The following is a 15,190-nucleotide window of genomic DNA, read 5'->3' on the forward strand; positions in this document are numbered from 1 at the left end:
TATTATGCTTGGTTATTATTGATTTTTAGCTTGAGTTTATCATTTCAAACTTTCAATTGTTTTAAATTACAGACTGAAAGAGCGGAATAAAGTTGGTTTGATCATAAACATTATATTTGAATTTATTTTGTTTCATTGTAGCGCTTGGTTATGCTAACAATGAGTCTTTATTTTAATTTATACTGATTTAGAAGAATGTTAACATACAATAGTTGATGAAGATTTTTTTTATACCCATTAAGGTAAGTCAATTGACGAAGAATTTAAATCAATGAATGATTGTTATAAGAAATGCTTATTCTTAATTAAAGATTAAAACTAATCTTTGAAAAGACTATAAAGAGTTAAAACTGAAATAAAACATAAGAGATGAAATTGTTACTTTTGATTATGAAATTGCATTAAAATCTCCCAACTCCCGACAACAGTTTAAATTTTCAGGATCTTGCAGATTTGGTTAAATTGCGAGATTCGTTTGGTTAATAGTCAACAATATAAATGTTATTTTTACATCCATTGGATTTTTGTGTGAAGTATTACACATTGAATAGCCCCCTTGGTGTGAAAATTTCATTGCAAACCATTTAGGTATCGTTGTTGAAAAGCCAATCTGTATTTTGATTTGATTTCTTTAGCTTGGACCATGTCTTCTTATTCAAAGGTAATCGAGCTGGTCTCAATTTAAATGTGGACGTGTGTTTTAGAGAAGTTTGCGGTGTTGGGCTATGAGATTCTGTGGTACCAGAAGTTTTCTCTTTTGAACGATTCAACCTGTCTTTCCATTGACTTTTCAGTATACGATCAATTTTGTTTTTGACAACATTACAATCCTCATCAAATTGATCATCACAACAGTTCATCATTATATTGGTATAATGCTTAATCAATGAATGGTTTGAACAAGAAGATGATAATGATGAAGACGATGAACAACGTGAGATTCGTCCACCACTGTCACCAGCATCTTCCCAATTATTTTCCAATCTTTTGAATTGTTCCTCATTGCTGCCAACATCATGATACTTGTTATTTTTCAATTTGATATCCTGGTCATCTTTCTTTACAATATCAATAACAACAGATTTCTTTGATCGACGATTTGATCTTTTCTTTCGGGATTTCTTTTTGACGACAGGAGCATCATTGCTGGTCTCACTTAAACCTCTTTCATCGACTGTTTCATCATCATCGCCATTCCCGCCATCACCTGATTTACAATTTAAACCTTCTGAACCATCAGAATTACTTGACTGGTCACTTACAGGTTTAACATTTCTCCTTTTTTTACCACGATTATTGACTTTCTCGTATTTTGATGTTTTCTTAGAATCACCATCACCTTTTTTACCAGATTTTTCTTGACTTTCTGTGCTCTGTTAATAAAAAAAGTTGCAAACAGATTAAAATAAGAGCTCAAAACATAACAACAAATTTTATTTTATTTGACAGTTAAAAGATGTAAATTATCAATGTCTTACTTTTTGTTTCAAACCCTTACTATGAGTTTCATTTAATGCGGATCCTAATCATGCATACAAAATAGTGAAAATGGAAGAATGAAAAGTTAATGAAGACGATTTATTTAATTCAAGTTAATTACCTTTTTTAGGTTGCTCTTCATTGTGTTCAGCACTTTCATCATTGTTATAATTTTGAGGCGGCCGCCAAACAACCCGAACACGCTGAAGTCGCTTGTTTCGGATTGAAAAAAGACCTTTGCCAGGCCAGAATGACATTTTTTCACAGCTATAAATTCTCAAAAGTAATGATAATCAGTGAATTAATGGAAACTCTCATCGAAGTAGACAAGAAAAAAAATAAACAAGGACTCGATATCTGCTATCAATTGATCCCAAGCGAGTCCAAATGGATCCTGGAAACCTAAGGAGGAAGAGTATCTTTAAAAACTCTATGTCATAGAGTGTGTAATAATCTGATTCTGTTCACATTTTTAAGGTGCAAATTTATGTTGAGCTCATTAATTGTTCCTTTTTTTGATTATTTTTGTACTTAGTCTTATCCAATAGATTGATTAGGTTCAAATTATGTGTAATCAACGATCAGAGGTCGCAAACCAGCAACAGGTATGTTCTCACAATTCATTTATTTGAAGCTTTTTATTTCTTCCATTGATTTTTTAATATTTTTATCATCATACTATCTATTATATCATTGTATCATTTTCCACCTTTATTGATCGCCCATTTTTCTTAGCCTGGTAATGTGGCCACTGATGGTCCAGCTGAAGGTGATCAGAGGCAACAAGGTACCTCTTTTTGGAGCATTGCTCGTGATATTGTTGTGAGATGTGTCATTATGTATTTTGTCGTAAACTTTTTCACAAAGATGAACCAACCTAAAACTGCACCATCCAGTCCAGGAGTAACCATTGAACCATCGACGAATTTGTTTCACAATGGAACCATAATGGTCAGTCACGACAGTTTTCTTGATGAAATGAGTGTACCTAAATGAATTAGCAGTATATCATCTTATTTAACGTCTAGTCATGCAAATTTAGCTTAGCTAAGTTAAAGTAAACATATTAATGCTAAATGAGTATTTAAGAGCAATATTATAGCTTCAGCTTGCATTTTATTGTAATCAATGATCTAGAAACAGCATGTATCTTTCCTTTTTATTTCATTCCCACATCTAATTGAATGAGTTTCACTTTCAATTCTTGCTAATTATCTGGACCTTCATTTCTCTATATTTACAGCTTATGTGATTAGACAGTTGAGCTTAATTGTCTTGGTTTCAATCTGATATACATATTTTACATGATTATGTATTTCTTGAGAGGAATAATTCTTTTTTATTGTCTTTACTTGTTGCTCTTATTCTGTGGGATAATGGCAAAGATAGGATGATATCACTCACCAGGAGAAGTTACTTTTCTTTACTGATTTAACCTGGAAATCTTTTGAAACCATCAGACCTTTCCATTGATCAATGTGTTTCTTTCATCCACGGCAAGTTCAAAAAAGCTCATAATAGAAAGCCCCGAAGAACGATGATCATTAAACCATCAAACTTGCAAGATCTCAAGCGAAGTGTCTCGTTTTTCATGCTTTGTTGGACATTTTATGTTTTTCAATTATTTTGATGTCTGTCCATTTTTACAAAAAAATGATTTCATTTAGAAAACTAATTCATATTAATCTTTGACTTTTGTTGCAAATAATAGCTATATTCATTGTAGATATTGTATACTGATTTTAATTTTTAAATCTCACCCATTTCAACATTTATCTTTGTTTTTCTCAATTACAGGACCTTTACGTATATATTAATGAGAATCCATCAAAAGTGGATTTTAATAGTCCGAATGAGTTAAAATGGACCCAAAAAGAACTAATTTTTGGTGATTGGAACATTGGTCCTAATCAAGAGGGTTTCGTCGAGTTTGATACAACTATTCCTATTTCTAAGGTAATTTTGTGAGACTTCTTTGCTTTATTAGTATTTTAATTTTGATTTTTTCTTTTTTATAGAGAGTTCAGAATAACGGGTCCATCTATATTCATGTTTATGTCACTAAAAGTGGACATCATCCAGACCCTAAAAATCCCACTTATTCTGAATTTTTTACTGTTCATCAGCGACAGCAATTAAATAAGTATAAAAAGCGTCGATACTCAAGTACGCACAACCTTTTAACTGGCCAAACATCAGCTTCCAAAGAGTCCATTGAAAAGGTTGCACAAAACATTAAAGAGGAAATAATTTCTCATTGGCATCCTAATCTAACAATTAATATAATTTATGATCAAACTCCTTGGGTACAAGGTCGTGTTCCCTCACCTTTCGATCAATATATCAGATTCGATATAACTACTGGCAAATATTTCCCGGTTATTTATCTTAATGATTATTGGAATCTTCAAAGAGATTACCAGCCCATCAATTCTACTTTAGAGTAAGTAACTATAAATCGGTCCGGCAAACCTTTCAAATCAAACATTGACTCAGTATTTCAAAATCAAAATTATTTCAACCATATCATTTTTTTTCATTCAAAGGTCAATTCCTCTTCATCTCACTTTCCAACCTTTATCAATGTTCAGATGGCAACTCTATATTACTCAAAATATGAGATCTCAATGGAACAGCATTCTTGGCGCTGATATGATGGAAGAATCTGACAGTAGTCAAGATAGTGTCAAAGAAGCTCTTCTTGAGACTTCACCTATCCTTTTAGCTTTAACCATAATTGTTTCCATAACTCACAGTATTTTTGAATTTTTAGCTTTCAAAAATGGTAAGCATCTTTCACCTTTCAAACTCTAGCTTATGAAGTCAAACTGTTTATTGATTAAATCATTTTCATCTCAATTCAGATATTCAATTTTGGCGTAACCGTGAATCTTTGGAAGGTCTTTCTGTTAGATCTGTATTTTTCAATGTTTTCCAATCCGTTGTTGTATTTCTTTACGTATTGGACAACGATACAAATACCGTTGTTCGAATCTCTATTGGAATAGGCTTACTCATTGAAATATGGAAAATTCCAAAAGTAACAAATATTGAGATAGATTATCAAAATAAAATATTCAACATCATTCCAAGAATAAAGATAGCTGACAAAGGATCATATGTCGAATCTTCAACTCGGCAATATGATGTGGTAAGTTATCGTTTCATTTCATTCAGAAAAAATGAATCATTTAAGTAAACTTCAATTATTTTCTTACAGTTGGCGTTTAAATATCTTTCTTGGATTGTTTTCCCTCTATTTGTCGGTTACTCTGTGTACTCATTGTTGTATGAGGAACACAAAGGATGGTATTCATGGGTCTTGGGCATGGTTTATGGTTTCTTATTAACATTCGGTAAGTTATTTAATAATCACAATACCATCAGAGACAAAAATTTAATTTGGCTTTTCTCTTTTTTTCTTTCGAATAGGCTTTATAAGTATGACTCCACAGCTTTTTATCAACTATAAGTTGAAATCAGTCGCTCATCTTCCTTGGAGAATGTTAACCTACAAGTTTCTCAATACATTTATCGATGATATTTTTGCCTTCGTCATTAAGATGCCCACAATGTATCGAATCGGTTGTTTCCGAGATGATATCATTTTCTTAATTTATTTGTACCAACGTTGGATCTATCGTGTTGATCCTAAACGTGTTAATGAGTTTGGTGTCTCTGGAGAAGTATTGGACAAATCCAAAGACGAAAAAGATAAACCCATGGCAGCAATAAAAGATAAAGACGATCGTGCCAGCAATGAAGAAACCAAAAAGGACCAATGATAATGTGAAAAAAAACTAAGCTTAATTTATTTCAAGTCCACCATTTAATCTTAAAATCATTTTATCATAATTTCTAGGTGATAGTCATGAAATCAATTCTGCTCTGTTAAAAAGATTGTCATCTGCAACAAAGATTGATCTAAATTGTGAAAATCTTGAATTAATAAAATAAAACAACTGAACTAGTCAGTTTGTATCGTACATCTTAAAGGGTTTTCTCGAAACTATTCATTGCTATCTATCGCTAAGAAAATTAATTTTGAGTTCATTTACCACTTCAATATAATAAATCTTAATATTGATATTATGATTGTTTACAAAACTATATTTTGATTGCATGAATTAGAATCGAAATTAGTGTTAATCGCGATAATGAGTTACATGTATTAGTTTGCAGAGTAATTTCAATCGTTTAATCCAATTATAAATGTTCAAAATAAATTAATGATAATGTTTTGGTACGAAAAGATCCCAAGTAGAAACGGCACAAGATAGACAGATATTTTGTCCATTCAATGGTCCAGAAGAATTTGTGTCAAAAATAGAGTAAAAGGTATAATCACCCAACACTGTGAGATAATGATGCATCATTATTCCTGATCATTTTAATTTATTTACACAATTTTCAGGAGTAATTTTTATGCTTTGTCGCTCATTATTTCATCTTGAGGCACTTCGTTTGCCTGTTAAAGAAAGATAAAGAAAAATGTTCAAAATATAATCAATATTTCTAATACTTTTGATTAACTTACCCAAACGTGTTTATCGACAGGTTGAAAAGGTGGAACTGGATGAGGTATCTCTGGTTCAGGTAACTCAGCTCCCGGTGGTGGTGGGGTCACTATTTTACCCAAGCCAGGAATTGTCACTATAGTGAAAGGAAACTGGGTGGAAAATTCATTTGGTTGTGAAGTGGAAAAATCAACAATACTAGGAATAGAGGGAACAACATTTGGAAAAATTGTTGGTACAATTGGTTGACGAGTTGAGTAATCTGAGGTACCACTTGGGTCAACTGGTTGAGTTGTCCATTGAATAATTGGTTGTTGAGTGCTTGGTTGCCCGGTTACTGGTTTCATTGTAGTTCCTTCATCTTCATCGTCAGCATCTGGAACTGTTGTTGTTGTTTGGTCAAAAGGCCAAATACCTCCAATACCGATCTTTTTCTCCTTCTTATCCTTGCCTGTGTCGATTGTATTTGCGTCACACTTGTAGAGCTTTTTAAGGGATGAAACATCACTTGGAGTCATAGCATGCTTATAACCAGGATCTTGAATAGTTGCTCCTGATGGATTTATCGTAGTCATTGTCTGTGAGTAACCATCACGTGAAAATGCTGTTGATCCATAAATCATTATTGAATTATAATCGAAATCAGTAAACAATTGATTTTCCCAATCATTTAACTTTTGAAATTGTGGATAAGCTTGTGGATCAATGTTTTGGTAATTAATTCGTAAGTAACGATCACGGTCTGATCTGCTGTGATGATGGAAGAAACCTAGAGCATGAAGCAATTCGTGAATAACAACACCAGCAACATGGCAACCTCTTCCTAATGATAATTCTTGGGAGCCTCCTTGACGTCCAACTTGAGAGTAACATCTACAGCATAAAATATTTTTCAGAAATATGAATAAGAAAATATTCATAATGTTTGACAGTTATACTTACCCCTGAGCTTGATACATGTAAACATAATCAGATTCATAGGTTCTCTCCTTAAATTTAATGCATCCTCCAGTCATTTGCGTGATATGGTCCATTGATTGTTTGATAAGCGACCGTTGATTCTCTATTATCGAAAGGTGAAAGTATTTTTACCAGATATTCAAAAAAACCAAGCAAATAGAGATAATTGGACAAAAACTTACGAAGGCTGGAGTCGATTGTGTAGACCACTTCTCCATTAGGCCACAGATAACCAGTATCGACAATGGCATGATAGGGTGAAGCTTCTGAGTTGTTTGTCTGTAAGCACATGGAGTTGAGGAATAAATAGAGATTAATGTGGAATCAAGCGAACAAACGGAAGTCCATTTCATGATGTTTTTATAATAATCTTCTCGTATCAAGCACATAGTCAAAATTTACGAATAACGAGTAAGTGGTGGAAGAAATTAGAAACAAAAGGATTGATGTTGATGATTAACAGTTATCAAGATCAATGATGGAATCAAACTCACCGTTGGATAGGATCCCAAGATGTCTCCTTCAAATTTATCATAACTGTAGAAAGCTTTAGGATCATAGAAACCAATAGTACTGTCAACTCTAGCTGTTGATTCTCCTTGATTGATTGGTGCTCCTACGGAGAAATTATTAAAAATGCTTAATAATAAGCAAGAAACTAATGCAATCATATTAGACAATAAAAGCATTTTCTTTGTTTCTTCAAAATAGCCTTTTGTTGTCAACAGAAAACAAGATGACTAAAAGGTGATGATTAAGAGGTTAAAAAACAAAGAAGCTTTTCGATCTACAAAAGCAACCAAATTGATTTCTTATTGTTTTGTTAAAATCGGTTGCTCTTTTCTTTGTCTTTTTATAAATTGTTATCTTTTTGGTTGTACTATTGATACACCAATGGGTTCACAGTTTATTTAGTTATTTATATATCTTTAGTTTTATTATTAAATGCTTTATTACAATCAATTCAGCTCCTTGACAGATTATCGGGAGAAGAAGAGAGAGAAACCATGATGGTAGAGAGTTAATTAGATTGAGAGAAGCGGGTCATTATTGAATCATTGGTGATGAGGTAAACCCGCTATGAATATAATTAAATGAACAAATCACGGGATGATTTTACCTTCTCCATGAAATTACCTTTTCCAGTCATCTCAATCAAAACCGAATCGTCTCACATATTGAACCATCGAGTTGTCCCTGAATCAACATTAAACCATTATCATAATCATCCCAATATAACATAATACATGAACATAATCATAATTATAACCAAAGAAATCATATGTTAAGCCTAATATCCGTAACTCTAGATGAACTTGTATCTTACATTGAATATTGTATTTAAACCTTATACGCTTATTATCCGTCTATTTTAATGGGACATAACTGTAATACTTTTTAGTTAGGTTAAGGTCCTTCTTAAAAGTCATCATTAGGAATCTAAATATTGCCATAAATTGTAACAATTTACTCAGTTGCTCTCATAAACAATTGAGTCACAAGGAAACCTTGATTTTTATATTTTAACTGATTGTCAGGCTGACCTATTAAAACAATTTAGTCTTTTTACTTTTACCTAAACCAATAAATTCGGTTAATCAATTTTGACTGGTTCACTATTATTTTATCTACTCATCAGATATCCAATTCACTTGTTTACTCTTTCATTCCATCCATTTGATTTACCTTATTTCCTACACCTTGTGATCAACTCCAAGTCACTTGATTAATTAATTCTTAACGCACTTTAACCTCAAAAAACATCGCAATAGTCATCATGATTAATAATCAATTTCAATTTGTTTAAACTTAACAGCAAACCTTCGTTAGACTCAACCAAAGTAAACCTTTTTTTCTTGATCAAGGTTTATCCTGATATTTTGGTTTAGCTTTTAAATTTTTGCCCTTCAATCATTTATAACCTAATTTAAGTCTAGACCTTATCATAGACTAAATCATATATTTACCTAGAAGGTAATTAATAGCGATTAATAGCGAAAGATTCAATCATTTTAAAGGTTAAGTTTACCAGGAATCAAGATATTTAATTGTAGATCAAGGTTTCACTGGGTTATGGAGTGGTTAACAGTTTACCTCCAGTAAATAATACAAAAATATAATTTATCAGTAAAAAAGGAATACAATTTGTTTGTATTTAAAAAAACCTCGCTATACAATGTATTAAAACAATAAGTTAATCAGTTAATCAGCTCAATATATTTTCATTTCATGAAAGTGCGTCTTTAAATATTGCTGTTTAACCAATGATCACTTTCTCGGTCAATTTGATCATCAATTTACTTTACAACGTTTACCAAATCCATCATTAATTTTGACCAATTTAGTGGTCCAGTAGAGTGTTGACAGGAAAAAGATCAACCTTCCTAAATCTGGTATTCCAACCTGGATGGACAATTTATCCATGAAGTTAGCGTTGAAAGTTGATTCCAGAGCGAAAAAGATTAAACATCGAGCTAACTCTTGTTTACTCCAGTCTTTACCATTCATTAGCTTGGAAACACAGACGATTGAAAAGGTAAGATAACCAAGGAATAGATAAGTCAACGGATTATCAATGGTAGCAGTTTGAACCATATTCATATGGAAGACTAAAATTGCACCGATATGGAGTACAAAATATAAATTCATGAAAATTGAATGCTTTGGATCATATTTGGTAGCTGTTTTGTAATCAACTTCAGGTATATCGTTAGGGTCACCCAATCTGGGTTTACCAACATCCCAACCTGGACCTTTAAATATAATGGACAAACTATGAACTAATCCCTTAGACGTTTTCAATCGATTCCAGATATCGATGAAACCAGAGTTTTGGACAGTCCAGGCATCAAATGTATTGATTGGGTGAACAAGACCATAAACAATTGGATCCTTTTCAGACTCAAAAGTACCAAACATGCGATCCCAAATGGTCAAGAAACCAGCATAATTTTTGTCAATACAATATCGATTTCGACCTGTTAAAACAAAACAAGATTTAGTTATAGTCGCTTCATTAGTTTATTGATTATGTAAATATTGAAAGTGATTACCATGATGGACACGATGTACACTTGGAGTGTTGAAAACCCATTCAATCGGCCCTAAGCTTGGGATCAGTTCTGTATGAAGCCAAAACTGATAGAGTACATTGAGTTGTAAATGTACGAGAAACATTGGAGCTGGAAAAAATAGTGCCATTGGAATGAACCAAAACTGTTTAAAAGACAGTGAGAATTGAGTTATTGTCATTGATTAATCAAACTGATTGATATTATTTACCGCATGAAAATAAACTTGTAAAATTGATTGACGAGAAGCTGTTGACAAATTGTAATCTTCAGAGCTGTGATGAGTTTGATGGATTGCCCAAAGAAAATTCACTTCTACAAGAAATGAAGAAAAAAAGATTAATGAAAATGAAAATTGGACTCAATCATCATCTAAAAATGCTATCATTAGAAGGAAGAATCTCATTGAATCTCAAAAATTTGTGTGTTTACTCATGAAGCTTTCAATTGCAATCCTACTAATGATATGCTCGATTAACTGATTGATTTCAATGTTTTCATATTTCTGTTGATCATTTTATTGGCCAATTTAGTCTTCGCTTTCATGCTGGCTAATTCAGATAAGTTATTATCGGTTAAATCAACAGGCGTAAGCTGAATAACCAAAATAACTGAATCGAATTGTCAGTTGAAGTTAAACAAGTAGCCTAATTGGTTCTGTGAAAAAAAAGATTGTAATTGTGATTAAATGAACGGAAAGACGTTAAGGCTTGAGACTCACATGTTGATGGTAAACTTATATATATTTAACACACAAAACACAAACAAGATGTGTATACAATAATAAGCTTTGACCTCATCTTTTTTCAGGTTATTCATATAATATTTATAGAAATATAATCTGTCTCTCTCTTTCTCTCTTTCTCTTCTCTTTTCCTGGATGATAATTCTTGGACTTAACATGTAATGATAGCGGGATGATGTTAAGATGAAATGTCGAAAAAAACAACACCAATTGAAAGTTAATAATAACAATAATCAGTTGGACATATTTGTGTAAAATAAGCATACCATGACTTGCTCGATGAAACCAGTAATAGGTGAAATCAAGAGCAACCAGTGCAATCAACCAAGAAGTTACATCGCCATTTAATGAGCAAAGAGCGAAATTTTGATGAACGAAAATGTAAAATACGATTAAAAGGCTTCTCATGACAATCCTAAAGACGAAGATGAAAAAAAATTCTGGTTAGGATAATGAAGAAGTAAAAATTGATGTTATCATTGGAAGGATCAAAGCCATATATTGCTCTGATTTACATGTTTGGTTAAATTATTTGGACAAACGAGATAATGTTAACCTCTTTAGGCTAAAATTACCAGTTCTGGCCTCTCATTAAGTTCCTCAATTAATCTGTATTTATAGATTATTGTCACACTATTGAGTAATTCAAGATATTGATTAATATTGGGAAGTGAAAGTTGTTTAGGAAATGAAAATCAAAACAAATCTGGTTTTGAGAAAGAGTTGAATAAAGGTTTTCAAATTTTTATCTGGTTTTAGGTTAAAATCTAGGTTGTTTAAGGGTTGATTCATGTTTAATTACTTACTTTGATTGTTCCATAAGAATACCGGCAGCAATCGATGTAAAACTGTCGGTGATTCTGGCCAATTTGTATCCTCTGACGGCGGCCACGATTTGCTCCAATGCCATGAAGCAGGAAAAATATGGAATCACTTGGGAAACATAATCAGGCACGTCTTCAACCCTATGGTAAATATGTTTGCGAGGGTCAACTATGTAAAATAAGTACCCAATCTGTTCAATTGTTGTGTAAATTAAATCCATTTTGAATTATCTTTCACTGTTACTGGTGACACAAATATCAAAGAAAGGATAACCAATCTATTGATCGGATGAAAGGATAATCACTTTACTAATGCTAATATTTTGGGTTTACTTTTTGGCTATTATTGAAAACACTTTCTTAAATAACATCTTAAGAAATCTGAATCTTATTGAAGATTTGAATTCTATCTGTAACGTTCTGTTCTCATTTTCAGACTTTAAAACCCGTTTAGATGAAGACTCAATTTTTACTTTCAACCGTTATTTTTAGACGCCAAATCCTTCTGGTTCAGGTCAAAGAAGGCCATCTATTGTCAATTATAAAAGGCCAATTTGCTTTTACAGATAATGATGTTCAATTGTGATTATGATTGTTTAGTTTAATCAAATTAAATTTTGGTTTATTTGTATTTGGATCGATTGGTATTTTAGCGATTTGGATTGATTTCAATGCTCTCAGTTGATTTTTCATGGTTATTCATTTCTTGGTATTAATTGAAGCATCACTTTGTTTGTAAATCATCTGCATTGTCATTAATTAAACAAAAGTGATTACAAATATTCTGCCGGATGAATAATTTGAATAAATATCATCGAAATCTCATAAATACAATTAATAAATGAAGGTTGTCTCTTTTCAGAGGCCTTTTAATTTGGTAGACTAAAAGATTATGACTTATTAAATATTTTGTCTCATGTTACCAGCAGATTATGGTAATTTTTTGAGGTAAGCAATCAGTAATCAGACAATGACATTTTAAATCTCTCTTATTCAATTTAATGAATATTCAGACAACTGGATGAGAAGTGCGTTTGTGTTTTGCAAATGTTTCCTGATTTATGAATAATCATTTGCATTGGGTTCAAGTTTAATCTAGAAATTCATTTTATAGCATTTCTAGAAATTGAATAAACCTCATCACATAGGATTGATAAACTGGGAATTAACTGATCATCATTATGGGCGATTCGAGCACGTAGATAAAGTATTCGTGAGGCTGTGCTCATTCCCGGTTTTGGCCCGAAACAGATGAACTCACTAAAGTCCCGAAAATAATCTAAGCTGAGATTCAAAAGAGCTAATTTAATCAAAATATTTTTATCGAAGCTATCCATTTCTACTAGTCTGGGAACGTGGTTTTATTTTCGAGTTGACTTATTTTGTTGAATACTTCAACTCACTTGACCAATTTTTAAAATTGAACATAACTTATAATAGATAATAAGATCGTAGCATCTGTTACTAACATCGATAATATTGTTTTGTTTGCGTTATTTTTCAATGAGTTTTAAGTTTTGAATTGTACTCTTGTGGGTTAGATCGCTGAAGAGAGGATATTCATGTTTTAGATGCTAATCTAAGAGTCTTATTAGGAATACTCAGGATAAGTCATATCCCTTTAAAAACTGGTACAAAATCATTTACCCGAACTGAGGAACCGTTTCTGATTCAATCGATTGGCCCAGCCACAGTTAAGGAAGTTTGAAATTCGATGTTTATTTACAATAGTTGTAGATCTGAAAGTCGAGCTAAATTGTTTTAGCTAAAATGAGAATTATTTTTACAACTTTTACCGTAAACTTTGGACTCTTCTGATGCTTCGCTCATTTTTTCATAACTCATGCTTCGAGTCAAAACTCAATCTAAAAAAAATAACGTTACGTAAACAATTTGTTGCGAGCTGTATCCTAAATCACATCTTAAGTTAATACTTACAAGTTATTGTTAAATAAAAAAGGCTTTAGTAAGCTAAATTAAGAACTCATTTTTCGAGACTTTATAAAAAACTTTCAAAAAACTTGTGCTACTGATTCTGGCATAAAGTGACATAAGTTATTTCAAATATCTACTAAATATAATTTTAATAATTTCATCTACTTTTGAATAATTTGAATAATGTTAAAGTAAATTACTTGAGATTGAGAATCAAAATTAATTCACGAAACAGTTGCTTTCTTTGGTAATAGACAAGGAAACCTTTAACAGTTGTTAAGAGTACCCAACTTGTACACCAAGTCACTTTATTGATTATGAGCAATATAAAACGAAGATAAAAGTTGAATTGATGATGTGTAAGAGTACTACAATTACTGTAGTGTAATACTAAAAAAACTAGATAAAGTTGATAGCTAAATTGTGCTCTAACGCGAATTGAGGCATGTATCGTAGCTATGCAAGAAATACGGGATGTGATTTGAAATATTCAAGTTGAGAAAAAGAACAAAATTATGAAGAAAAAAAGGCAACGTGTAATGAGTCCAATTATTTTTAATTTACATTAGATCCATTTGACAAATATAAGTTTAAACAGAGCTTAAAACTGGTGGTTCATATTTTTCATCAGGACGATCTACAGCCATTGGTTCTGCTCCAGAACCTGCACCAGCAGCTCCTGATCCACCAGCAGTAGCACCAGCACCAGTACCGCTTACTTTGCCATGTCCATGCAACTCTAATAATTTAGTTAAATCAAACTTAGGCCTCTTTAGTACCTTCACCTTTCGAATACAAACATCGTGTAATGGGTAAATACGATGACAATTCTTTTCTATATCTTTTGCCATAGAATCAGGAATTAATTTATTAACAACATCTTTAAGGTCAGATTGAGTAACCTCTTTAGTTATTATATCCATCATCTTTTTCCGAATTGCTCGTACTTGAGTGTGTTGTGCATATGATGTTTTCCTATTTTGATTAGGTGGTTTACGGGTAAATCCTATACAGAAAACTCGTAACAAATAACCATCAGTAGTCTTAACATCGATACTAGCTTCAATTAAGGTTTGCCATTTTCGTACCATTGATCGAAGTTTGTCTGAATAAGAGAGCAAAAAATGATATATTAGAATCAAGTGGACAACATGAAACAATCCAAATAGATGGGAAAACAATTAAAAGAAATGCATACCTGTTGTTAAATTCATTCCATGGAAATTAGTGAGGACGTTTTTTCCTTGGACTTCTTCAGCAACAAGACGAAATTTACGGAAGGCAACTTCATCATTTTGAAGATCAGCAAGGGAACATTCAAACACTCGTCCCTTTAATCCTTCACTGGCAATTTTGGTACCTTGTGTCCGATTAACAATTGTCTTGCCGATATGTGGAACCGAAAACATGGATGGTGCTTTAACATCATACCATTCTTTCCTGGTAAATGGATCAACAATCTTTTTCTTGGCTCCTTTCTTACCACCCTTAGCTAATCCTTTATTCTTTCCAACGGCCATTTTAATTACTTCTAATTACAATTAAATTTAACAAAACTAAATATAAACTGATTAATTAATCGAGTTACATTGGTTGACAAAATGTAAAAACACGGCAAACATGAGTAAAAGGAAACGGAAGAGTGATTGGTAGGGATTT

The 15,190-nt window shown here is 32.2% G+C and overlaps 5 protein-coding genes across 6 annotated transcripts; 1 reads left to right on the forward strand and 4 right to left on the reverse strand.

Moving 5' to 3' along the window:
- Window positions 1-115: 115 nt before the first annotated feature.
- On the reverse strand, window positions 116-1,830 carry LOC107365645 (uncharacterized). Of its 2 annotated transcripts, XM_015933191.3 has the most exons (3): window positions 1,601-1,830; window positions 1,479-1,522; window positions 116-1,373 (listed from the first exon to the last, which is right to left on the reverse strand). In XM_015933191.3, the coding sequence occupies exons 1-3, from the start codon at window positions 1,734-1,736 to the stop codon at window positions 585-587; spliced, it is 969 nt and encodes a 322-aa protein (XP_015788677.2). In that variant the 5' UTR covers window positions 1,737-1,830; the 3' UTR covers window positions 116-584. The 2 variants fall into 2 exon arrangements, with proteins under 2 accessions (XP_015788677.2, XP_089122211.1); XM_089266085.1 differs by lacking the exon at window positions 1,479-1,522.
- An 80-nt stretch (window positions 1,831-1,910) lies between these two features.
- LOC107365628 (putative lipid scramblase CLPTM1) lies at window positions 1,911-5,474 on the forward strand. Its single transcript, XM_015933167.3, has 8 exons — window positions 1,911-2,084; window positions 2,215-2,430; window positions 3,277-3,435; window positions 3,498-3,922; window positions 4,026-4,264; window positions 4,344-4,630; window positions 4,700-4,835; window positions 4,912-5,474. Exons 1-8 carry the CDS (start codon window positions 2,046-2,048, stop codon window positions 5,262-5,264), a joined length of 1,854 nt encoding a protein of 617 aa, XP_015788653.1. The 5' UTR covers window positions 1,911-2,045; the 3' UTR covers window positions 5,265-5,474.
- Window positions 5,475-5,654: 180 nt separating this feature from the next.
- On the reverse strand, window positions 5,655-7,841 carry LOC107365635 (hatching enzyme 1.2). The gene is made up of 5 exons (XM_015933179.3): window positions 7,451-7,841; window positions 7,139-7,235; window positions 6,939-7,059; window positions 6,017-6,869; window positions 5,655-5,947 (listed from the first exon to the last, which is right to left on the reverse strand). Exons 1-5 carry the CDS (start codon window positions 7,643-7,645, stop codon window positions 5,903-5,905), a joined length of 1,311 nt encoding a protein of 436 aa, XP_015788665.1. The 5' UTR covers window positions 7,646-7,841; the 3' UTR covers window positions 5,655-5,902.
- A 1,134-nt stretch (window positions 7,842-8,975) lies between these two features.
- On the reverse strand, window positions 8,976-12,064 carry LOC107360152 (alkylglycerol monooxygenase-like). The gene is made up of 5 exons (XM_015926778.3): window positions 11,579-12,064; window positions 11,039-11,187; window positions 10,239-10,342; window positions 10,010-10,172; window positions 8,976-9,934 (listed from the first exon to the last, which is right to left on the reverse strand). The coding sequence occupies exons 1-5, from the start codon at window positions 11,815-11,817 to the stop codon at window positions 9,249-9,251; spliced, it is 1,341 nt and encodes a 446-aa protein (XP_015782264.2). The 5' UTR covers window positions 11,818-12,064; the 3' UTR covers window positions 8,976-9,248.
- Window positions 12,065-14,068: 2,004 nt separating this feature from the next.
- On the reverse strand, window positions 14,069-15,126 carry LOC107369532 (small ribosomal subunit protein eS1). The gene is made up of 2 exons (XM_015937498.3): window positions 14,730-15,126; window positions 14,069-14,636 (listed from the first exon to the last, which is right to left on the reverse strand). The coding sequence occupies exons 1-2, from the start codon at window positions 15,049-15,051 to the stop codon at window positions 14,122-14,124; spliced, it is 837 nt and encodes a 278-aa protein (XP_015792984.2). The 5' UTR covers window positions 15,052-15,126; the 3' UTR covers window positions 14,069-14,121.
- Window positions 15,127-15,190: the final 64 nt, after the last annotated feature.

Source organism: Tetranychus urticae, chromosome 1, assembly GCF_039701765.1.
Source record: "Tetranychus urticae isolate SD_2017Ah chromosome 1, NJAU_TeUrti_SD_1.0, whole genome shotgun sequence".
Taxonomy (NCBI): domain Eukaryota; kingdom Metazoa; phylum Arthropoda; class Arachnida; order Trombidiformes; family Tetranychidae; genus Tetranychus; species Tetranychus urticae.